Source organism: Nelusetta ayraudi, unplaced genomic scaffold, assembly GCF_046127955.1.
Source record: "Nelusetta ayraudi isolate G7.1 ecotype Tasmania unplaced genomic scaffold, CSIRO-AGI_Nayr_v1 ptg000026l, whole genome shotgun sequence".
NCBI classification, from domain to species: Eukaryota; Metazoa; Chordata; class Actinopteri; order Tetraodontiformes; family Monacanthidae; genus Nelusetta; species Nelusetta ayraudi.
The window spans coordinates 4072724-4097981 of record NW_027466076.1 but is presented as its reverse complement, the minus strand read 5'-3'; the positions used below and the strand labels follow the sequence as shown (position 1 = coordinate 4097981).

The following is a 25258-nucleotide window of genomic DNA, read 5'->3' as shown; positions in this document are numbered from 1 at the left end:
GGATCAAAGTGGGACAAACAAATACCCCAAAACGCTCCTGCTGGAAGAGAAAGTGCAGCTCTGTGGTCAGCGCTCGCACTGCTGTGCGGCTCCCGGCACATCTGAGTCACTGCAGCCGCTCACGTTGTCACTAGCGGTAACCTCGTCGCTGGCTTGGAATATAAGGTGATTTTGCCACAAGCAGAACTGGGTCACAGCTCAGATTTGTTTAGCCACATGCAGCCGTTCCGATGACAACGGAGAGGAAAAGAGTCGATGCGATACACGCAGCGTGTGATCTTTACATTTCCTCGTCATGCACTTGGACAGTTTTCCTTCCCCCCCCCCCCTTTATTGTGTGCTGAGCGATAGTGTGATATGGTCTGGAGAGGTGACAGGTTTGCTGAAACAAGCAGCGACTCCACCGCAGCACAATTTAGACAATTCTATCAGATTTTTATCACCTTCCATAAAACATAAGAGAGTTTTATTCTGCAAGCAGAGAGTTGAAATCAAACAGAGGCAGCTGTTGTTTGCTCGACTCTCGGGATGAAATCTGCAAATTAACCTTCCAGTGTTTCCATTCCCCTCCAGCTGGGCTTCTCTGCTCATCTGCGTCCTTTTCATGTCTTTGTCTCGACGTCCCCGATGAGTCCCTCTCTCTCCGTGTGTTCACACCGCATTCATATTCTGTTTACACTGCACCCTCAACAGGCTGCAAACACGGATGTTTACTATAAACAGCAGAAGCCGGGCTGTGTGCTCAGTCTGTCGCGTCTGCGATTGCACTGTAAATGTCCGTACTCAGACGTGTTCAGCTGGTGCCAACGCGCTCCTGTTCCTGCGATCGGAAGCTCTCAGATTCTATTGAAATGATCCAGATACTTTGAATAAGCTGTGTAACCTATTCAGATACGTTTACAGGCTTAAAATGTGGTTTGATTTGAGAAAACACAAAGCACTGAAAACAAGACGCCGACATTGAGAGCAGTGACAGAACAATTATTGGTAACGCTGCAATGTGTCGAGACTTTTAGCCGTTGCTAATGCTTTTGTCACTCGATTTGTAAGCGCATCACGTGTGTCTATTGATTGTGTGTTCATACCTCATAAATGATGGATTAGTGTTGGAGATGGCCTACGCGTATCCTTAATCCATCATTTAGAATACACAATCAATAAACTAATAGTAGACGTGCTCACAAATTTTGTACGAATGACTTACTGGTGTGTTTTTGTAGGAAACAGACTTATAAATATGAGGATGATGAGGATGATGAGGATGAATATTCACCGACACTTTGCCAACGGCTAAAAGTTCTGGGCTCATTATATAGTGTTGGCCAATTATGCCACGATTGGGCATTGCATACATTAGAAAATGACTCATTCTCATTCTCATTCTCATTCTCATTTTTGTCATTTTCACGAGGGAGTGGAAAGCGCGTCTCCCAAATTTATTCCACAGTAAAGCTCAAAGGTCTCAAAGTATGCAAATTTTTAGATCTTTAAATTTAATCCTGGAGCCTGGCAAGATTAATTATTGTATAATCTTGATTGATTGTTAGAGAACATAATATTTTGCCCTCAGTAAATTGCCTTCACTTGAAACACCTTTTGGTTTTGGCTTCCAGTGTAAACTGACACATTGGCGCTCCGATTTTTTTGAAGAAAAAGAAACGTGGAAAAAAAATGTTTTTGGTGCTAGTCATCTGAGAGAGCCACTTCCCTTTGTGACATCACAATGGCTGTTTTGCAGAAATATGTGATTTAGTTTAGTTTTTATATATATATATATATATATATATATATATATATATGTATATATATATATATATATATATATATATATATATATATATATATATATATATATATATATATATATATATATATATATATATGTATAACCGCAGGACTGTTAGGAGAACACTGGGTGATGTAATATCACGTAGTTCTTATAAAACAGACTCACAAAGCAAAAAAGACGTTATTGTTATTCATTGGAAAACCGACAGAGACGCTGCCGAGACCCTCACTGTCTAATTTGACGGGAGTGTGCGATCTCCTCTGAAAGTGGTCCGACTCTTGCTGGTGGTGCGGCAGTGAAATGTGATGAGGCCGTATGTTTGTCGTTTTATTTCAAAACTAAACCAAAGGTTTCTGGCCGGCAACCTGCGCCGCTCAACCCACTCTGTGCTGCTGAGTGGCTGCGTTTGTGTTCTGGCATCAGCAGAAATGGAAAGCCTTGTGTTTTTGCTGGAGGCTGGGCAGCGCTGGAGCCGCGACGGACCGGTGTCGCTGGTAGAAACGCGCCCATTGGCCACAACTGAAGTCTGTCGGCTCAGCGGGGCGGTTGGTGGAGCCAAAGTTGAGCTCGTTAGGGAAAACTTGGCCGATATGTTAAAGGCAACTAACAAAAGGTGATGGTGTGATGACCTAGAACGAGGATTCATTGGCTTGAAACAATGTCTCCCACGTTCTTTAATGTTGAGACGGAATAGAAGTGAAGTTTCTCTTATGACCGCAATCCAGCAGCTCCAGTATCCACGCAGGGGCTCTGATTGATTTATTCAGCACTCCACCTGTCAGCATTTTATCTCTCGCCTCCTCATCTGCAAATTAATTAATTATTTTGGATGACGTCGACTCTTTACTGCATTGCTAAGCTTTTTATGTGTAAATAGACTTGGGTGCATTGGCAAGTTTGCAATGCGGTTGCGTTTCTGACATTTCAAGTCTGAATGTTTCTTTTTAAGATGGTCTTAACACGAGGATTAGATGGAATTTTCACATTCAAAGAAGCAAAAAAAAAGAATTGCACAGGAGGATTTTCTTGCTGGTTTTGCTTTAGAACTATCAGGACTTTGGTAAAAGTCTATGAAAACACTGCACCGCAGGGTGGTGCATGTCCATCTCCACCCGACCCCGTCCCACCTTCCCACCCCCAGGCAGAGAGGAAGCCTCGAGTTGTCGGAAGGTTTTTTTTTTTATTGTTATTGTTATGGTTATTTTTGTCTTTCTTTTCTTAGCTATTTTTCCTCCGAATGGAGGCAGCGAAGGTGCTGATGAATATCTAGAGTGTAGTGATGTATGGAGCTCTGTGACTCTGCCGGGCAGCAGTCATAATTAGATGATTAAGATAATGAATGTCTGTGTTGTTTCCTGAAATAATGAGTGCAGCCAGGCTCATTAACTGCTTCCTGTTCGTAGTTTAATGAAAAGTGGTGAGACAAGCTCCACTATGCTGCCCATCACTCATTTTCTCCATGATGATGTCAGTGCTATCTATCTATCTATCTATCTATCTGTCTATCTGTCTGTCTGTCTGTCTGTCTGTCTGTCTGTCTGTCTATGGAAGCTGCCTTTCAAACACAGGAATCTATTATTTTCTAATTTTTGGCCAACATAATAAAATTCTGCGTTCTTTAAACATAAATTCTGAATTTTATTATTTTAACAGGGCAGATCAACGACTAAGATTAGTGCAAAAGAAGGGGCAGTGGTGACTGGCAGGTTATTTAATCGCTGCTATGATAACTTGAGCCTCCTGAGTGGAAGTGCTCTGACAAAGAAAATGTTTCCTAATGAAAAAATCTCTGGGTTTTGACGGCTGGTCAAACAGTATTGGGAATCCGTCAGACTTTGTTGTAGTTAGAGACACATTAGATGTGAAACACTGTGCTGTGTAAATTGATGGGGGATTCGTGGAGTATTGTTTTGATAGGGAGAGGAGGCCATTTCATTGGACGCTTCCAAACTCTGGAAGAGCTAAACTAAGCAGAGTATACAATTCATTTAATGTGTTCTTTCACAATCGCTTCCGTCAAAATGGAATTCAGCCTTTGGACTGATCCTCCAATCAACAGACACAGGCCCAGCCATGCAGGTCAGCCCACTTCTGTATTGACTCTGTAGAATCAATGGGCTTAACAGGCAGGAGCACTGTGACACTCCGGCAACATATGAAAAGAAAACCGAGTCAGTTGAGATCTGAACAAACTGGTCTATGAGATAAATGTATTTTAACATTTATTTTTTCATAATTTTTAGTCGAACAGAAAAGGCACATGTTTGATTTATTTTTAGGGGAAACAGAGCTTCCCCTTGCAGAGAAAATAAATCCCTTTAATGAGTGAACCATATCTCAACATCACGGCCCTACTGATGATTCTTCGAGGAAGTTCACAACATCAAACATTGGCTGCCGCGTCACGTTGATCCTCCTGATCTTTCTCCAGCTCTTTCGTCTGACAAGAGTTTCACTGCTGCGCATCAAAAGCATGAACTTTTGGACTTATAATCTGTTTTTTAAAAAAAAAAAAATTGTCCATTAAAAAAAAAGCTGTGATGACGCCGCTGTGAACATATAAGCAGTTGACCCCGCTGAAAAATTGGACCTCGATTTTACAAAGTATTGCACTGTCAAAACCTTTTAGCCATGTTTGAGAGGTTTTTCCGAGTGTGAGGGATTGCGATGACCAATTTTTATTGCGATATTTAGGTTTTGCCCAGCTGTAGGGGTCATGAAAGCGCAGCTAATGACGCCGATGTTTAGATTGTGAACGGATGTGTTCACTCTCTGAAAACTGCGATGGTGACGATGAGATGGCAGTCCGCACATTTGATCAAGAGGAAGAGGTTTCCAGCGCCATCACTGGAAAGATGGCATTGGACACACATTCGCCCACACGCATTTACACACGCAGACACACATAGCGCACACATATACGTGGCCTTTGGGGCTCCACTACTGATTAATTACAGGCTCTGTGAATTACTGTGGGCGTTTTAGAAAACATTTAACAAGCTGCCAAACACCCCGCTGAGCCAGCGGCCGGCCTGCAGCCGCCCGCACAACCAGTCTGAGTGATGAGGTGGGGAGATGGGCGGAATCACAGAGCTCCTGCGGTGAGAGGGAATTCTCCACCAGGACACAGGCAGCATTTAAGAGTGCCAATATGCCCGTCGTCCTGTCAGATGTAAATGGAGTCATTCATTTATTTCAATGAATTATTCAATATACAATAAAAAAAAGTATGGCTCGCTTTAAAATGTTGCGCTTCTCTTGGCTGCGGAGGACCAGGAGTGAGTAGATCACAGCTGCATGCTGGACCCAGGCCAGACGCAGATGGTTTGGGGATGTGCAGCAGAGGGGCAGTGAGTATATCGATAGGAGGATGCTGAGTTTGAAACTGGCAAGCCAACTGGTGGGTTGCGACCCTAAAGTGGGTCGCGGAGCTGTTTTGATTGGATTGTGGTGGCTTTGTAGGCAATAAATAAATAAATATATATATTTTCATAAATATATATATATGTATGTATTTATATATATTTATTTACATATATATATGTATATATGTTATATTTGTGTGTGTATGTATATATAAATATATATATATATATGTATATATATATATATATATATATATATATATATATATATATATATATATATATATATATATGTATATATATACACATATAAATATATACACATATAAATATATATAGATATATAGATATAGATATAGACAGATAGATAGATAGATGGGAAATGTTGGGCATTTATTTTGCAGGACACACAATTCACTTATTTCAATCATTTATTTCGTAGACATGGTAGAAAGCGGGCCAGCGTATTTTCATTTTTGTGGAATAAATTTGGGTCGCGACTTCATCACAGTAAATAAAAATAAATATATTGGGTTGTGAGACTCCACCAGTTGAGAAGCACTGGTCTAGAGGATGAAAGAGGAGAAATCAGTTAGTGTGGGAGAATAGATGCAGGGGAGAGGGTGAGGTGATGCGCCGCCGTGACCTCTGGAGGAAGCAGCTGAACGGAAAAGAAAAAATCAGAAAGTATTCTCAGCGAGTGAAAGAAGCAGAAGCAGCCGTGACCAACTGCTCCTCCTCATACTGCTCACTAGTCTGGTCACAGGTGGCTGCAAGACACCGTCAATGCTAGACACCGCTAGACACAGGTTAGCGAGCACGGTCTGCTGTCCACTCCGCTTCCTCTACACTGTAGAAAGTAGTTACTGTGATTGCGGCCATCCAGGGAAAACAAATCTTTTTTAAATTTTGGACGAAGGTGAAAGGTCGGTAGTTTGTTTTCCTGCGTTTCTTCTCCCCTCTTCATTTCCACTATCCTCACCGAGTCCCCTTTCCGTCCTCTTTCTGTCTTTCATCCCCAACTTGAGTGAGTTGAACTTCTAAAGAGTTACAGGAATTTAATTTTATTATTTAATTAGATTTAATGGAACTCGCTGGTGTCTGTGGGGGACAACTTAGTCACAGCTTGATCTGTTTGATGTTACTTTGGCTTTCATTTCAAGTATGAAACATTCTTATCGTGTTTTCACTCTATTACTATTTACCAAGTGGCTGGCTGATTGAACAGCCAGTCCGATGAGAGAGGAAACGTGGAGCATACTTTTATGATGGGGAGGAATAAACTCATTTGCATTTTTTCAGATTAAAACGTTTAATATGTGATGGAATGGAGCTCATTTTGATTTTTGCATCTGGACATTTAATACTGCTGAACGTAAACACCACCAGCAGTGGACCGTCTTGATTAAAATCACGCTGGATGTTGCATTTCAATTACCCCTAGAATTTCGTAAAAACCTAAATATGGCAATAAAAATCTTTTAAAATTCTCGGAAATCTCGCGGGACGAGATTTTACGAGAATTACAGCTCATGCGCTTCACCCCATTCATTGGAAACACCTGTAAATCGCAATTGTACTTTGACGAAATTTTAGAAATTTCGCTTTTATTTTGCGAAAAAATTGCAATGGAAACGCAGCTAATCAGCAACAACTAGCGATGCATTAAAACGCAATTTATTCCAACTCCAACTTGTTCGTAGTTGCAATTGTGACTTGACAAAAGGGAATTTGGTGCCTTTGTCTGGCAGGAGGATTTCAGGGGGAGATCAGAAAATGTTTGGCAGAGCAGCAGCACAAATCCAGGCGCCAGTTGGTAATGGATGGCGACACGCTGGAAGCAACTGGGAGACCCAGAGTGAGCGATGACGACGGGGAGGAGCGGATCAACGCCAGAGAGATAGATGCAGAAAGACAATCGTACTGAACAAGGAAGCAGAACACTAATAATAATGAAGGGGGGGGGCTGGAAGGAGGGGGGGGGGGGCGCTTGAGCTGAAGGTTTGAAGACGGCGGGTGATCACTCAGGCGTCGCTCCCCCACAATAACAGCCCGACACTGACGACTGGGGAAAACACCAGTACGTGAGAGAGATGGGAAAGCGCCGCTGAGATAACGTCGGATATTTTTCTCACTCAAGGTGGGAGCTCCGCTTCCGTCCCCCTCAAAAGCCGTCATTGGTTCCTCTCGCCAGCCAGCCGTCGGCTCGTTCCAGTCATCAGGCAGAGACACCGGCCTCTCTTACATATGAAAGCAGCGCAGAGTGTCGGGCTTGTGCACAGTTCAGAGCCTTTAATCCGTCTCGGTCTGGCCGTCCAGTGCACAGCTGCTGCTCATTTCTTTCACCCTGATCGCAGGTTTTCAATGCTCCTGCTGAGTCGCTGCGGACAAAATCAAATCAACTTGACCTGCCTTTGTCTTAAGCTGCGTAATCCAGGATTTGAACTCAATCAAGCCACGGCGAGCGGAAAGGAAAAGGGACTTATAATGATCTCCCACTACAACGTGACCCACCACCTCTGTTGTGTGTTCATGACCCACCCTTGACCCGCAGGTTCAGAGTCACTTACCAGATATGGCTGGAAATTGACAATCATTTTTGCGGTTTGTTTTATTTTCACTCCACCTTTTTGAGTCAATCTAGAAAAGAACATGAAAGCTAAGTGTGTGTGTGTGTGTGTGTGTGTGTGTGTGTGTGTGTGTGTGTGTGTGTGTGTGTGTGTGTCCTGATCGGTTACAGACATCTGTTCAATTTCACCATCTGTTGTTGTCTGTTGCGCTGCAGATTGCTTGGATGCTCGAGATGAATCTTGGGAAATGCGCTGTTTCTTCCCTCTCATCAAGTCGCCCTCTGTTTCATTCTCATTTGCGCCCTTAATCCTGCCATCTGTGCATTGCTTTTGTTCAACGATTGATATAATGTTCTTGTCGTACTCGCTGGTCGTCGGAGGCGCAGTTATCAGCTCGCTTTACGTTTGCTCTTTCCCCTTTCACCCTGTTAGGCTTGAGTCCTCCGACTTTTTGACCCTGGAATTGCTCTTTCCAAGCCGGCGTCGGTTCTCCTTCCTCCTCCTGTGTGTGGTGTCCGCAGGGATCGCTGCTGTCTGGTCGGCTCTGGCCAGACCGCTCCGGCTGGGACGGGCAGGTTAGGTCGGCCTGCCTGTGATGTCCTGACCCAGCTGCGTCTATCAGCAGCTACACCGCTGTGCTTATGCGACAGGATATCAGGTCGCAGCTGCTAGAGCAGGAAGGGCCGTACTGAGCTAATTAAATCTAAATAAATATCCGATGCGATGTGTCATTCTGGAGCAGTGGACGGCGATCGCGGTTTGTTGCCGCTGCCATGACAACTGGCTGGATGTCTTGTCCTCGTGCTGTGCGCTTGCAGTCCAGGAAGGAACCCAAAACACAGCTGAGCCTCATTCAGAGAGGTGAAAACCGTGTTCACGCAGCATTGGCAGTGGCACCGGTCGTCATAAATACAGCACGGACTGGAATAGCCAAGGCTCGATCCACTTACACTTGCTTCTTCAAAGAAGACAGGAAAATTTAGTTTTTTAATATAATATAATGTAATATAATATAATATAATATGATAAAATAAAATGAAATAAAATATAATATAATATAATTAGATGCCGAGTTGGGAAAAAATGGTTTTAGTCTTGAGTAGTTGGTCAGATTAAAATAATCAGATTAGGTCTATGCTTTGACAAATCACAAATTATAGTTTTAGCATCTTTGGGTGCCTGCAACAGTTTGGTGTAAACCAGAGATGGACAATCCAGTGGAATTTTAGTAACATATCGAGTAAGATTTTGTATTCATAATTTTAAGAAAATATTGAGCAACACCAGCAAATTTTGTAATAAATATGTTAACAGTCTTGCGAGTTTTTTTTACTTTTTATTAATTGAAAAAATTACAAACCAAAAAGTGTATTGCTATCAATATTGATGTCGATATCGCAATATCGACCCCAAAAATATTGATTATCGCGTTGAATTTGAAAAACATGTTATCGCCCATCACGGGTACCTGATGAATGTGACATATAATGATATTTAGAAAGAAACAAGGTCTTAGGACCTCCACATGCCAAACACAGGCATGGGGGTCCAAAAGGCAGATTTGACCTTTGGTACATTAAGAGACGAGCCAAGCAATCAGCTGGCTCAAACTATTAGCTTAACTCAAGGGCGTCCAGGGCATGATGTGGAGCAACCCAATAAATACACGGACGGCTCCAGCAGGCAATCATATTATCGGTCCATCTGCATGAAAGGTTGCTAAGGATGGCTCTCTTTACGGTGCTCACAGTGGGAACAGTCATCATCATTGGTTGCCGTGCTGACCTCAACCTCATGCTTCAAGGGCACAATGAGTGTCTGTGTGGAGCGTTTGTAGTTTGAAATGATCCGTCTAGACGAGAACAGGAGCAGAACAGGAGCAGAACATACTGTCGCTCCTTTATTGGCTCAGAAGCTCATTGAGAGATTTCACTCTCTCGATTTTACTGTTACTTGGAGTAGATCAGTGAGCGGTGCTACAATAGTAGGGAAATTAGATTGGGAGCAAAACTTTGACAGTTTCGACAAAGCCAAGAAAATTGCCTTTTTTTGGGGGGGGTTTTGGTCGGGATCAGAAACCATTGCATACACACACACACGAAGCTCACACTTTGCCAAGGAATCTGTGAGCTTTGCCTCTGGCAGGTTGTGTGCGAGACAAATGCATCTCCCAAAAGTCCAAGTCCACTATTCCACCATCCAAATAAACACTAATAATGAGTTGGTGGAACGTGGCAGGTACTCTCCACAGTACAAAGGCGTTAGCAGTGGAGGCCTGTGGGCATGCCAGAAGTACCCAGCTCATATTCTCACTGTCTTACATGAACGTGTCAATAATCCTTCAGCGAGTTGAACTTGCTCGTGTATTTTGCTAAACCCAGCAGTTCCATTGTCTTCCCATCCTAGGCAAGGAAAACGAGTCAGGCTCACCTCGGCATCCTAGACCTTGCATTAGTACACGCAATAAAACCGTGAGCATCTTCACGTCATATTAAGTGGTAGATCATTTTAAATGGGTTTGACCCACTGTCATCAAGTCTATTTTTTTTTGGGGGGGGGGGAGGAACTGAAAAACTTTCCATTACCAGGTTTTTATTGCGATATTTTTGGTTTTGTGTAATTCCAGGGGTAATGGAAACACAGCCAGTGGGGCAAAAAGACACGTTCAAGAACTAAAAATGTAATTTTTTTCATGACAGGGCCTTTTGATATTTTGACATATAATATTTGCTCAAGCGCAAAGGTGAAAAAGGTAAATTACTGCTCCAGAGTTTCGTTCAATCCATGCGTCGTTGAAAAAAAAAAAAAACATGGTAGCTGTGCAAGAGAGGATGTCCTTCACTTCACGCTGCGATCGTCGCACACACAGCAGATGTTAAGTGAAATGAACGATGGAGCTGATTTCCATTTGAATGCTGCGGAAGTTATTATGGAGGTGCATGTGTGTGTGTGTGTGTGTGTGTGTGCGCGCGCGTGCGCATGTGGTGTGTGTAAAAAAAAGGGAGACCTGTACAGACGGAGAGAAACCACAGCCGTATTTGGTTCCTTTTTAAGGGTTTGTTTTATCCCACCAGCTCTACATCTTGTACAGTTTTGGGGGGGAGAGGCAAACAGATAGAAGTGGATGAGCCGAGTAAGCACGTGTAGATCGCTGTTGCAGACTTGTTTTGACTGCCTGAGGTCAGCTGGTTGTTAATCCGTCTCATTTGCATGTGAAAGGATGCACTCAGCTGTTTCCAGCGGGGAATTTATTTTGTTATAATACAGCCTCTGGCTGTTTGTTATGCACAGCACAATGTTTTACTCTCACATGCATTACCAGGTACGCGGCGCAAGCTCACCAGTCTGCACAGACGGAGACAAAAAAAAAGCCACCAATTTTAACTTTTTACTCCAAAAGTTTGCCCTGCACATGTGGACGAAGTTTCGTTGCATGTCTCCAATAGTTTTTTGTGTCACGTATACTTACATATAGTACTAGTATACGACTATTAGTACTATGTGACACTATAAATAATATACACTAATGACCATATTCCACATACTATATATTAACATTAAGTATTATACATGGTACTAATACCATATATTACAATATATGTACAATATCACAGTATCCATATAAGCACCAAAAATATACACAATTACCCATTTTTACAAATATATTCTAGTTTTGATAAGCATCAAAACTATGTTATGAATAAATATTAGATATTATATCAAAACTTAACGACAATTTGAGTTTCATCTAGCTTTGCAGACTGCAGGGCATTTCACACTGCAGCAGAGAACAGTGGAGCACACACACAGAAAGCTGTTGTCTGCTTGAAAACAAAATGTAAATGCTCGGCTGTAAGTGTAGTTGAGAGAATACAGAGTTTATTTTTATTTATTATTATTTTTTTAATCAGTCTTTTCAAGTTGCTCCCTTTGTCAACATTGTCCATGGGCTATTTTCCAGATGGATAATTGAAAGTTATCCCGCAGCTTTGGGAAGTGTGCCAACATGAACCAATATGCTACTGACTGTTAGTGGGAAAACACTGCAGTGTTGAGATATGGAGTCCACCAGTTTTTGTTTTTTTTTTTGGTCGCATGAAATCTTGAGCTGCATCCACTGAGACTCTGATGAGAGTCATACTGCAGAGGTACGAGGGCACAACCACACCTTCACATTTTCACTCATGAATGACTGACGATTTGCAGGGAATCATCGGCATACTGTGACATCATATTGTTTTCAAATATAAATAAAAGACTGTTTCCTTTGTGTGATGCAACAATGAACTTTGTTTCATGATGATTGATGTTCAAATCGTAGAATCAGTGCGTCGGCCTTCGCGTTTCCAGACTGTTGTTGCAGATGCAGCCAGAAAGGGAGCCTCACCTTGGTACTGTATCCGCTCTGGTGCAGCCTTTTGATTTGACATGTCATTGGGTTAGTGACATGCCACTGTGAACAGGGAGATGGAATGATGTCATAATACAAAATAATGGTCATCTTGAAAATAATCATATTTTTTATTTACACACACCCACACTCAAACACCAATGGGGCAGCTGCTGCCATGCGAGGTGCTGCGAGACCCTTTTGGACTTTTTATTCAGTGTCTTTGCCTGATGACTCGAACCTCCCGCCTTTTTCCATTTTTTGGTCGAACAACACGAGGTCTAGCGCTAGCTAATCTCTTTGCCTTTCACAATCAAAACTTTTTCACGCCTCCAGGAGAACAAATTTGAAACTCAGTTTCAAAACGCAAAAGAGACGAGGTGAAATAATTCAGCACCAGCGTGTCAGGAAAAAAAAAGAAAAAACCTTTTTACGAAGTTTTGATATTATTTATTTAATTATGCATCACAGCTGCTTCCCACGGATGGGATCCTCTGCGCAGCTGCGTCTCGGGTGAATTCTCTTCCTCAAGTGTTGCAGCTGATGGTGTTGTTGTGTTTGTGCCGTCGCCTGCTGGGTGATGCTGCAGCAGTAGCAGCAGCAGCAGCTCGGGGTTAAAGGAAATCGGTTGGCCTTAATTAGAGAATTACAGCAGTGTTAAAGTTACACCCCTGAGATAATGATGTATTGACAGGTGACACACGTGTTGCAACACATGTGACGTCTTGGCTTGTGTTCTCTTCCTTTCGTCGCCCGCCCTCCCCCACGACTCCCCCACAACCCCTCCCCCGCCCTGTCTTTTGCTGTTTTTTTCCTTCAGCACTTGTCTATTTTTGTCTTTTGCATCCATGGAACTCTCATCTCTCTGTTTTTTCCTCTTCTGTGCACATTTTAGTGTATTTTCAGTTGCTTCCTTACTTATTTTTAACACTTCCTCTCGTTTCTTTTTCCTTTTTTTGCCACCCTTTCTAGTTTTTTTATTATTCCACATGTCCACACACACACACATTCATTCATGCACACTGGGCTCCTCTGATACATCCTATGTGTTTCTCTCCAGGAAGCTGTGACCTCATGAATATGTACGCTCGCCGCCGCTCCTCTTTGTGTGCGTGTGTGTGTTTTTTATCGACGGGGTGAATGTTTGTGTTCTCGGATCGCACCGGAGCGTTGTGGTGTCACTCTTTCCTGCGCGGGGGCCCCTCAGGCTCCGTCCTCAGCTCAGAACAGTTTCTGTCTCACGTCTCGGCGGTCACGCAAAACAGCTGCCGCCTTCGTTTTCAAAGGCGGCGGGCGGCGCGGCATCGCTTCTGCTCAGCGCTCCTCAAATCACATCCAACACTTCTATCGTTGAAGACATGAGGCTGCAGGCCGCGGTCATGTGATGTTGCACCGGAGCGTCACATTTTTCTGTCTGCTGCTTCCACTGATTCATGGCGTACCGGCTTGAAAAATCTGTCACGCCCTAGCAAAGAGCTGGGCAAACGTTTTGACTGGTGGGGCAACAATAGGTTGTAAAATGTGACAGAGGGGCTGGAGCAGCAGCAGATGGATGGAGGGTTTTGCTGTGAATATATCAATGGAGATTAAGGAAACATGTTGCTTTAATGTCATTTATGAACCAAAGAAAAGTTACAAGAAAATCAGTGTCCTTGAAGCCCCCCAGTGTTCAGCTCTTTAATGATAGGACTCTTAGAACACTGAAAGAATGGATGAAATGCAGTTATTTTATGACTTACTGACTATTAATATAATTTCTTCAAATTGGGCGGGCCGGATTAAAAAGATGAACGGGCCTAAATATGGCCCCCAGGCCGTAGTTTGCCCACGCCTGCATTAGACTGCCTCCAGACCTCTGTTCAGTCAAAGCTTGTAATTTGCTTCCATTTGTTCCATTTGCACTCGCCCTAAAAATTAATAATAATTAAAAAATAAAAAAAATCGAAAGAAGTTATTAATCGCAATATTAGACCTTCAACATTCTTCTACATTTAACATTAGCATTGGGCATGAAAGCTTTCAAGCAGCATTAACTGACCTTTCTGTCGTTGACTTATAGCATCAATATACCAAAATCGTTAACCTGGCTGCTCCCATCCAGCGGACTGGGGACCATTAGTTGGAGACCTTTGTCTCCGTGAAAGGAGAGTGCAAGGTGTGTGTTTTAATTGAGAACAGCTGTTCGGTGCGATATCAATTGGAGCGGTAAAAGCAGTGCCAGTTAATGCTGTTGCTAACTCAGATGGACAAACGCCGGGCTCTTCCGCTCTGTTGCTCTCCGATGGCTTGAAGTGGCAATTTTGCAGCGTAGTGCTGATTAAAATCTACATGGCCATTTGGCATTGACCCACTTCTTTTATGAAGTTTAATAGCAGTTTAACAGCTTTCTGTTTTCATAATACTACATCATAAGAGAGGAAAAGAAGGGAATAGTTGTATGCCGATCTTCACAGTGCAGGAGTGTCATCTGACTTTTAGAACCCGAACTCTTCAACAGTTTGGGAGCAAGAAGTAGAAATGTTCTGTCACCGCCATTCTCAAAGTAGACACAATACATGCAAACAGTGATTGGTCAGAAGATCTGAAGCGGACAAGAAGTGGAAGGAATAGGGAAGTAGAAGGTAATTCCAAAAGGACCATGTCGTAGTGTTGTAAAAGACCCCCAAAAATCCCAAGTCTGTCCAGCCCAAGACCAAGACTAGACCCAGTACAACACCAATCTCCAGTACTACAACACTACCTTGTAGTTTAAAAAAAATAAAATAATCAATCCTGTATTCCACTGGTAACCAGTTAAAGGTGATCTTCACTGGGGAGATGCTTTCTCCTCTGCTGAGTCTCACTGCTGAATTCTAAGACAGGCGCATTTGTGAGCCAGAGAGAATCATTTCTGAACAGACAAAATAACAGTAATCTATTTGAGGGAAAGTAAATGGTGTGAACCAGCTGGTCAACTGAATAATGAAAAATGCTTTGGTGTGTTTGGAAAAAAATTAACACCTGCCTGGGGTGTTGTCGGCCATGTTTCAGCAGACACTTCCTCGACTGACAGCAACACAAGTCAAGGACGGGGCGTTAATTATGATTTCTGTAGGGTTTTTTTACAGACCAGATTAAGAAGTTTAACAAGCCGCATATGGCCCTTGAGCCATAGTTTGCCCACCTCTGGTCTACATGCACTTTCCAAATTCAGAGTGTGGTGTCCAGTGGGCCCAGGAATAGCGTTGGTTCTAACTCAGTGTTCAATTCCCTCTTGTGTTTTTCTGCAGTGCCTCCTCAGTTCCTCAACTACCCAACCAACACGTACGCTTATGAGTCCACTGACATTGAGCTGGAGTGCGCCGTGACGGGAAACCCACCGCCAACTGTCCGCTGGATGAAGAACGGAGAGGAAGTCATCCCCAGCGACTACTTCCAGATAGTGGTGAGTCCCGACTGGAGAGGGAGGAGGTGGTGGAAGCTGATTCCCAGCTTCTAAATGGCTACTACAGTTCTATGGTCATTGTAGCCAACATCCAACTACCACATAAGTGACATTTACAATGGCTACTATTGAAACTTTGATTAGAAACATCTGTGGGACAAATTTGGTTGAATGCAAGTTGTTGAAATATTCTAGAAAGAATGACCAGAATGCACAAGGACTTAGAATGCAAGTCACAACAGCACAGCAAAGAACATAATGGTATGGTAATCACAGCATTGTGATGCTGTATACGTTGTAATCTGATAATCTAAAAAATAATCTAAATTTCATCTCCCCATTCTTCTCCAATGCTGAGAACTTGTCGGACTTGCTGTGCATTGAGAGGCTGTTTCTGACCTGCTCTGTGTGTCTTGCTGGCTGCACAGGACGGCAGCAACCTCCAGATTTTGGGTTTGGTGAAGTCGGATGAAGGATTTTATCAGTGCGTGGCTGAAAACTCAGCGGGCAGCTCGCAGGCCATGGCTCAGCTGCTGCTCCGAGAACCAGGTAGGAAGACGCCCCGTCATCCACAACACCCAACCAGCCGAGCCCAACTGAGCCAGAACCACCAGTAGTCACATGAGGTTGTCACTTCCGCCGTGACATCATTTCCTCACTAACTTTCTATACATCTTGCTTTGTTATTACTCTTGCTTCAGTTCCTGCTTGATTATTATTTAACTTTTCATGAATTTATTTATTTTGAGTTGCATCACTCGAGAGCAGTGACATTTCTGGTGAATTTGGCGAACAAATGCTGAGTGAATGAGGAAGATTCAAAGTGATTGTGACTGCACAGTCATGCGTTCATTATGAGAAACTTTCTTTGGAAGCAAAGAGACCCACTTTTTCTCGTTATTCACTGGACCTCGAAAAAATATTGCAACAAGAAGTCCTCAATAGAGAATAGCAAGTGATGTTTCACTTGGATTCCCTCCAGCTATGCCAATAAATAGGATTGTGAGTGAAACATGATGAGTACTAATTAAGACAGAACTAATCAACCAAATAGATGAGATAGGACAGGAGTTAAACAGTGAACTTTTTTAGACCAAGATCTCAGGTGTTGATGATTCTTTGTGGACTTTCTTTCTTTCTTTCTTTCTTTCTTTCTTTCTTTCTTTCTTTCTTTCTTTACTCTTGTTGGTCAGCATGTGGTTTCAGCCCTGAGCCAGCAGGGAAGCGCGCACATTCACACGTCCACGTGAAAATACATTAAGAGATTGCTGGCGTTATCGCCTGGTTACAATCACCACGGGAACCCAGAGTCTCAGCACGATGATGGAGGCCAATCAAGCCTTTCCCCCGAGAGGTCACGGCTGGTGTTCCGGCTGGTGTGTGTGTGTGTGTGTGTGTGTGTGTGCGTGTGTGTGTGTGTGCGTGCGTGCGCATGAGAGATTGGGATTGCCGGCATAGCGCCTCGTTACCCCTGACGATACCTGGCCTCTTGATCCCTCGTGGTTCTCTACACACACACACACACACACACGCACACACACACACAACACAATAACACTGCCTCTTTCTGACCCACAGTGCAACGCTCATCAGAATCAGAATACTTCATCAATGCCCAGGGGAAATTACCTACCATACAAAACTCTCTTCAAGTGAAGCATTCACAGATTGAGATGTCAGACCGAATACAGAATAACAATTGTATTTTCAATATATATGTATAGCTGAAAAGGGATCGTAACCAGTGAGTGCCTTTATCAGTACTATCCATTTTTCTCCATCTGCTTTTAGTGTTCAGTGCAAACAATAATACAGCTGATTAATCTTGCTCAAGAGGCGTTAAATGATTTACAACTACGTACTGTAGTTGCATCACTGCAAGTGAAAATGGCGGCTTGATAGCACACATTTACATCACCAAAAGCAAAATTTGAGGTTTTACATAATAGTACATTGAAACTTGAACAAAAAATAAATAAATAAATACGTTTTCACAAGTCTACTCCTAATGTAAAGTGGATAAAGTGAGCCTATCTGGACCAGGCAGGATGTGAACTTGGAAAGTGGATCACAACTCGGAAGGTCAGAGACGACGTTTCGCAGCTCTGTGAGATCACAGGTCCACAGAATTTTGCATGTTAAGAAACGGCCACACGTCAGATGTGAAATATACCTAAGTGACCGAGTCACCATTCACAACATTTGACTTTATCGCCTCGGTTCCCAGGCGGGCAGTTCAGTTTGACAGCTCCCAGTTCAGTGAGTAAATCAAGCAGACATTGTTCTGGGCTCACAGCAGAACTTTAGACGTTCTGCTTAATTCTCAGCTCTGTGGGTGAATCAGCTGATCGAATGGTTTCCAACCAGTGATCGAACTCATATACGTATATATGTACAAATGCACATTAAAGTATTTGAGAAAAAAAAAGAGTCTGGAAATAAATAAAAGAGAGAGAATAAAATAGAAAGAAAACAGCAGAATCGTAGTTTGAAGAGTGATTTACCTTCCTTGAGGTTAGGCAATAGCGCCGCCCTGAGGGCATTAATGCAAATCCGCTGTACAGATCCTATTTCCTAATGCTTCATTATACGTTTTGCTTTCGGGACCAATACGTCTCTCCCAGAGTGTCGTCAGTTGTGTTAACTGGCCTCCAGTCATCTTGGACCAGACGCTCACAATGCTGTTCAGATTGTTCTTGTCCTTCACGGACTCACCATGAAAGCAAAAGATGAAGGAGAATAAGAAAAGCCTTTCAATAAAAGAGTGCTAAAAAGAGAGTTTTGATGGTTTTAGAAACACTGGAGGAGTTGAGCTGCCGCAGTTTGATTCTGTGTGTTGTCTGTTTGACACGTGACTCTGGGTTCGTTCTTGTCTAACTGGAGGCGGACTGGTCCACCATTTATACCATATGTGTGTTGGCCCAACACTACCAACATTCAATTGTGACTTTTCTTTTGAGTGTAATATTTGGGGATTTCAAAAAGAAACAGCGACATCCAGTGGTTACATTTTAGATTGCGGCGCTCTGTCACTCTCCCACCCTCTCCCGAGCTTGCCGGTGAACTACGGTGTCCTGTGAGCACAAACCTGGATACTTTGTCCACCTTCTTCTTCTTCTTTGGTTTATTTGAGGATGCCAGCATTCACCCTAAATGTGAAACGTGCAGGCAGCTGGATTGTCCACACTAGGCTTCCTTAGAAATATGGTGGTGCAAGATGGTAACTAACTGGGAGCAAGATTTTATCGAACTAAAAAGTGTATATACATGATTTAAGTTTGTAACAATTAATTATTAAATAAAAGTTGAATCAATGGGCCCTTTTCAACCAAACTAATTTGAGCCTGTTTTGAATGCGTCCAACGCCAACATCCAAACATTCAACATGTTAATGAATGTAGAAGGATGATCATAATTTCACTCATTGTTTTTCCAATTGTAATTTACAATCATCAATAGGTTTTTGCATCACCTCGGATCTCATGTTCTTTTTTTGCTAAAGTACTCTGTCATCATTGACATTTTAAATTTTTTCTTTTCCTTTCTTTTTTTTTTTTTTTACAAAATGTTCCCTTTGTTTTTTTTCTCTAGTTATTTCATTGCCGTTAGCCTTTAAGGGAAAAGAACATGATGTGAAACGGCAAGAACAAAGAGGAGGTTGGACCCAGTCACTTACAGCTGCTGCTGCTGCTGCTGCTGCTGGGGCAGAATAGGTAGAAGGAGGAACATCAGGATCAGGATGAATGAAGAGAGAGAAAGTGAGGAGGGGGAGGAGGAGGAGGAGGAGGAGGAGATTTGTATGAAGGGGGAGAGATTAAAATGAAACTGCCAAAGATGCAAAGGCACGTGTGTGTGTGTGTGTGTGTGTGTGTGTGTGTGTGTGTCGGGGGTGGATGGTTGAGCGGAATGGAAGAGCAGGGAAAAAAAGAGAGCGACAGGGTGGGGTCAAGCGAAGGGCAGCGCAAGAGAGAGGGACGGACAGCGAGAGAGGAAAGTGTGTCAGCCATGACAGATTTGTATTCCGCAGTGAGTGTCTGACCTTAGTAAACCCAGCTCACACACACACACACACACACACACACGCGCGCGCAACCTTATCACTCACACACAGAAATGCTTTTACTCGGCTACCTGTGCTCTCAACCCCTCTCTCTCTCTCTCTCTCTCTCTCTCTCTCTCTCTTTTTGAGTCTCCATACAAACAGAGAGTCTCTCTCACACACACACACAGACACAGACACGCATTACTACACCCTCCTTCCACACAGGGATTTGCCCATCGGAGGTCAGGAACGCAGTGTTGGAGTCGACGTCTATCGCCATGGAGACGGCGCCGCTGCCTTTCCTCTCCAACACTTTAGTGTAGACCCGAGGGTGTGTGTGTGTGTGTGTGTGTATGTGTGTGTGTGTGTTAGGGGTAGGGGGGGTCGAGATACATGTGCAGTGTTTATCCTGCAGTGGAAATGGACTTGTACCTGTGTGTGCTGGTTGTGCTGTGCTCATTTTGTGTTTGGCAATTACTAAATCTTTTTTGAAGAGCCGTCTTAAATCTCCAGTGTGGAATATTTGGCTTGGTGTATGACTTTTATATTGATAAAAGCTGAACATGCTGCCCATAAATACATTAATGAAAGTGTATACTGGCAGTACAGTAAAAGTCATTGGGTTTTCCTACCTTTAGAAGGGTTCTCATATACTGTATATATAAGAATGTCTATAGATCAATAAGGGTCTTGCTCCCAGTTAGCTGCCATCTTGCACCACCATATTTTAAGGCCGCCCCTCAGTGGCCTGAACACGAAACGCGCTGTCAGGCGGACTTCCTTAGAAATTTGACACTCTTGGTCTCTATCCTCAGTTCAACTGATGTTTTTATTAGATAAATTCCATTGCATCGCCGGTAGTACTCGCTCCACTAAGAAATCCACATGCACTGAGTTGTTTGAGTTTGGGCCTAGCCAAACGTGTGTCTCTCCAATATTTGCTTCGGGCGGATTTGAAAATAAAATAAAGCTCTTCTGATCTCACTTTGGGGCCGCTCTCACGCCCCCCCCCCCCCTCTTTGTGATGCGTTCCTCTGGCCATTGCAAAAAGATTGCAGATGATCTGTCAAGAGCGAGGCGCAGGCCACGAGGTGGAAATATTTGTCCTGCCGTGTTGGCCTCCATCGATCGGAGAGATGGGAAGGTCGTCCATACGGTCCTGGTGCGAGTCCTTGTGTGTCGGGTGCGTACGAGTGTGGCTGGCTGTGTGTATCGATCGGTTAGAGGTTGGCAGTTTGTCCCTCATTGCCTATGCCTAGATGTGTCACCGGTTGGTGTGTACGTGCGCGTGTGTGTGCGTGTCACCTTCAACATTGATCCGCTTTATGATGAAACACCTTCCCATCAGACCTTTCATCATCACTCAGCAGACGGGAGAAGAAAGAGGAGGTGTTTGCTGAATGGAAGCCTCTCTGCTGCTGCTGGGCGTCCTGTCGAGCTGCTTGAAGATGGCTCAGGGGCTTCACTCTCTATCTCCTTTTAGTCCCAAGGCCGAAAATACACATTGACTCTATTTTATTACGCTTTATGACGACCGTGTCGATTGCAGCAGGTAGAATCGTTCAGGAAGGAATCTGTCTATCTATCTATCTATCCATCTATCCATCCGTCCATCCGTCCATTTGTCCATCTATCTATCTATCTATCTATCTATCTAGCTATCTATCTATTGTTGTGGAAAAGAGCAAAGCTACTGAGGCAGAAATGCTGAGTGAATAAGTAATTTAATGAACAGAAAATAAAAAATTGGATATCCGAGGCACAAGCAAAGTACAACCAACAGAACAGATGCAACAGGTGCAACAGCTCGAATGAATGCCAGTGCAAGTGCAAAGAGACACGGAAGATGGAGGTCCTTTATCCCTTGGACTGGGAAGGACGAGGATAAGGAAAGGGGAGGGAAGGATGAGAGGAGACAAAACAACGAATACATCACCCTGGCGGGCGACAAGGAGAGTGTCTTGAGAAGACATACAGTGGCCTCACCCTGGCGGGCGACAAGGATAGTGTCTTGAGAAGACATACAGTGGCCTCACCCTGGCGGCCCACGAGGAGAATGTCTTGAGAAGACTTACAGTGACCTCACCCTGGCGGGCAACGAGGAGAATGTCTCGAGACGGTTATACAGTGAGACAACAGATTACACGGGATGCCAAGAATACTTATTTTCCATTACACTGTCTGTCTGTCTGTCTGTCTGTCTATCTGTCTATCTATCTATCTATCCGTCTATCTATCTATCTATCCATCTATCCATCTATCTATCTATTTATATCTGGTCTCATGTATCAGCTGGTGGAATCGATCAGGCAGGAAGTCAATAATTGGAAAACACGGTGGATCCGTTTGATTTTCATCATAATTTACAATGTTGCTGTATTTAGTTTTCGTACCTGCTGCTGTACTTTTACTCTGAAACGTCAACGTGACGTATCGTCTCCAGCACTGTTCAAACAATAAAGCAGATCTCACTTTAAATCTGAAACTGGAAGGAACAAAATGCACGTATACTAGAAACACCTGCATTTTGAATGACACCAGCAGTTTGCTTTTGTTATTATTTTCCTTTTATTTTACACACAGGGATACTCGAGACACAGCTCGCACAGGCAAAAGAGTTTTGTTTCACTGTTTTTACACAAAAGTGCCTCCGGGGTTGTCGCGCCATCTTGCAAATCCTCGTGTGAACCGCTCAAAGTCAGGGGTTTAGAAGGGCACGTCGTGCTGTGCAGTTGCGATAAAAAGGCTCAGATTCCACTCAGAATCCCACCAAAATTAAAATACATAAATCATGTTTTCATGACATGGCACAATGGGTTGTTGTTTGTCCAGTATTTTTGGCCCAGCAGGAAATCATAATAATAATAATCATTTTAGGCCCGCTAACCCCGTCATCCCCAAAGTTGACACAGCTCAGGAGCTTCCAGTAGCACATTTCAGCTGGACAGTGGATGATAGACGGCGGCGACTAATCCCCCGACGGCTGCGGCTCACTACATCATTTCTGGACGACTGCCTCTTATTGCTCAGTGAGACAGTTCAGGGATCATTCCAAGAGGGCCGCTGCCTGCCTGCCTGCCTGTCTGCTCTCTTTTTTTTTTGGGGGGGGGGAGAATTCTGCAGGGAAGCAATTCAGGCTCATTTGATGGGATACCTTGAATAGCACACAGCAGGCTAGGATTTCCGCAAAATAAAAGCGATATTTCTGAGATTTTGATAAAGTACAATTGCGATTTGCAGGTGTTTCCATTGAATGGTGTGAAGCGCATAAGCTGTGATTTTGTAACATGACAGCGACAAAACCTTTTAGCCACATTTGAGAGTTTTTTTTGTTTTTTTTTCGAAGTTTACGTGTTTCCAAAACCAGTTTTTTAATGCGATAATTAGGTTTTGCGCAGTTCTAGGGGGTCATGGAAACACAGCTACTGATGGCCTGGGTGGCAGATTGACACCGAGGACTGACTTGGTGTGAAAGGTGGTGGGTAAAGTCACCATCCGTGCTCCTGTGAGGTTCACCGGCTGACTGAAGTGACGGGACAAATAAGATGCGGCGCTGATCCGTCTGACTGTGACAGGGCCGACGTGAAGAGAGCAGAGGAGACGCCAGCGCAGGGTCAGGGTCTGGCGGCGGCGGCGACGGAGGCGCTCTCGCGTTGGGGTGGTCATCAAAGGTCATAGGTCAAGTCACCGGAAAAGACGGGTGAGCTTCGGCTGTTTGAGAGAGCAGCAGCCGCCTGTCAATCAGTGACATCATCAGAGCGCGTCGACGATGAGTCGTTTTCATCCTAATCCTAATTGGCAAAACAAAAAACAATTTTATAAATTGTGCTTCACAAATATTTAGTTGTATTTATTTCTATTTAATTAATGTAATTTCCCATCTTTTTGCACTATACCACTAGTGTAATTATGCAAATTTACCCCGTTGTGGGATTAATAAAGGCGTTCTATTCTGTTCTAACTTCTAAAAAGCAGTTGACGTTTTTTTGGGGGTTTTTTTTTTTCCCGACGGAAACTGAAAGAATTATCTGTGTCAGAAAATCAAGTTTTGATGTCATAACATCAAAACTTTGGTCAAGTTTTCCTCGAAGCGAAACTTCTCTTTGACACCTTTGATTTGTATTTTTTTTATATATATATATATTTATATCACAAGTTGAGGATCTGGTATTAATATTATTCAAGCCACAAGGTATTAAAATGTCGGAAAAGATAAGATGTGAAGGCTTTAAATCTGCGAGAGCGTTGACAAGCTGCGCGTCTGCGGAAGGAAGAGAAAAAGCTGAAAGTTTGTGGGATCAAGAAGGACAAATCTGCTTTAATGCACCGTTACTGTGGGACCTTAAGCGTAGAACAAACGCCTTTATTAATCCCACATTGGGGGAAATTTGCATAATTACAGCAACATTAAAGTGCAAAAGAAAGAAAATTGTATTATTAGAAAAGACAATAAGGATAAAAATGAAATAAAATGAATATAATTTTATACAAAGAAAGGAAAAAAACAAGATTTTTCCATTATATTGACAGTTGACTGTTTTTACTGCATGTTTATGAGACTTGTAGATGAGTCTCTTGTAGATGAAGCAGGAATTGTCTTTGTCCTGAGTGATAATGTTGCACCTTTGTGATTTGTTTGGCTGAGTAGTTGGCCGAATAAATTGAATACGTTTTTTATATTTATTTATTTAAAAGTGCAACTTCTATCTGAAAAAAAAAAAACCCAGGAGAACAGGCTGTTCTTCTTTCGTAGGAGCAAAGATGCAGTTGGCAGCCCTCCACTGTGAGTTCAGGTCAGAGCAGCTTTGTCTCGATGCTGTGCTGCACTTCCAGCTTTGGCTCTCACCGAAGCCCACTGGTCATTACGGTCCGATCGCTCTGATTGGTCGGCTCTCAGCCTCGGTGTGGTGTTCTAGGTCTCAAGGTTGAGTGCGTGACCCGCGTCTGCTGCCTTCACGGTGGCAGCGTGGACACCTGGAGTCGCTGCGCTGCGACTCGGAGCCTTTTACTGGAGATTGCAGCCACCACAGACACACACGCAGCTCCTGCTGCTCCTGCAGCTCCTGCTGCAGCGCTCAGGCTGAATGAAAGCGAACACGGCGTCAGCTTTCACAGCAAATTACTGCAAACACAGGCACACTGTCATGAGCAGTGATACAAGCAGAGGCAACAGGCCCATTTAGCCACACGCTTCTGATTGAACACACACACACACACACACACACACACATATATATATATATATATATATATATATATATATACATATATATATATATATATATATATATATATATATATATATACATATATATATATATATATATATATATATATATATATATATATATATATATATATATATATATATATATATATGTATATATATATATGTATATGTGCACGTATGTACATACTCCAATACACAATACATGATACAAATTATGGAGCATCATACGGCAGGAGGCAGTAATAATGCTTTTACGGGAGTAAACTAGACCAGCATGATGCATTGTGGGAGTTTCACCTCAGCTAATATCTCTCAGCTGCTGTCTGGCAAATACGAGATAAAGTGAGAATCAAGTGCGCTGCGTGTGTGACTGTGGGACTGACACATGGCACACACTGCTCACCAAAGACAAATTTGCTCACCGAGTGCCGCAGTGTGTATTAATGGG

General features: G+C 43.1%; 1 protein-coding gene across 3 annotated transcripts in view; it reads left to right on the top strand.

Annotated features, from left to right (window-relative positions):
• Positions 1-25258, top strand: part of dcc (DCC netrin 1 receptor) — a 150631-nt gene that overhangs the window by 63952 nt on the left and 61421 nt on the right. For all 3 annotated transcript variants that reach the window (XM_076029189.1, XM_076029190.1, XM_076029191.1), the window contains exons 6-7: positions 15384-15538; positions 15967-16087. In XM_076029189.1, the coding sequence (XP_075885304.1) occupies positions 15384-15538; positions 15967-16087 (276 nt within the window). The remainder of the gene's footprint in view (positions 1-15383; positions 15539-15966; positions 16088-25258) is intronic.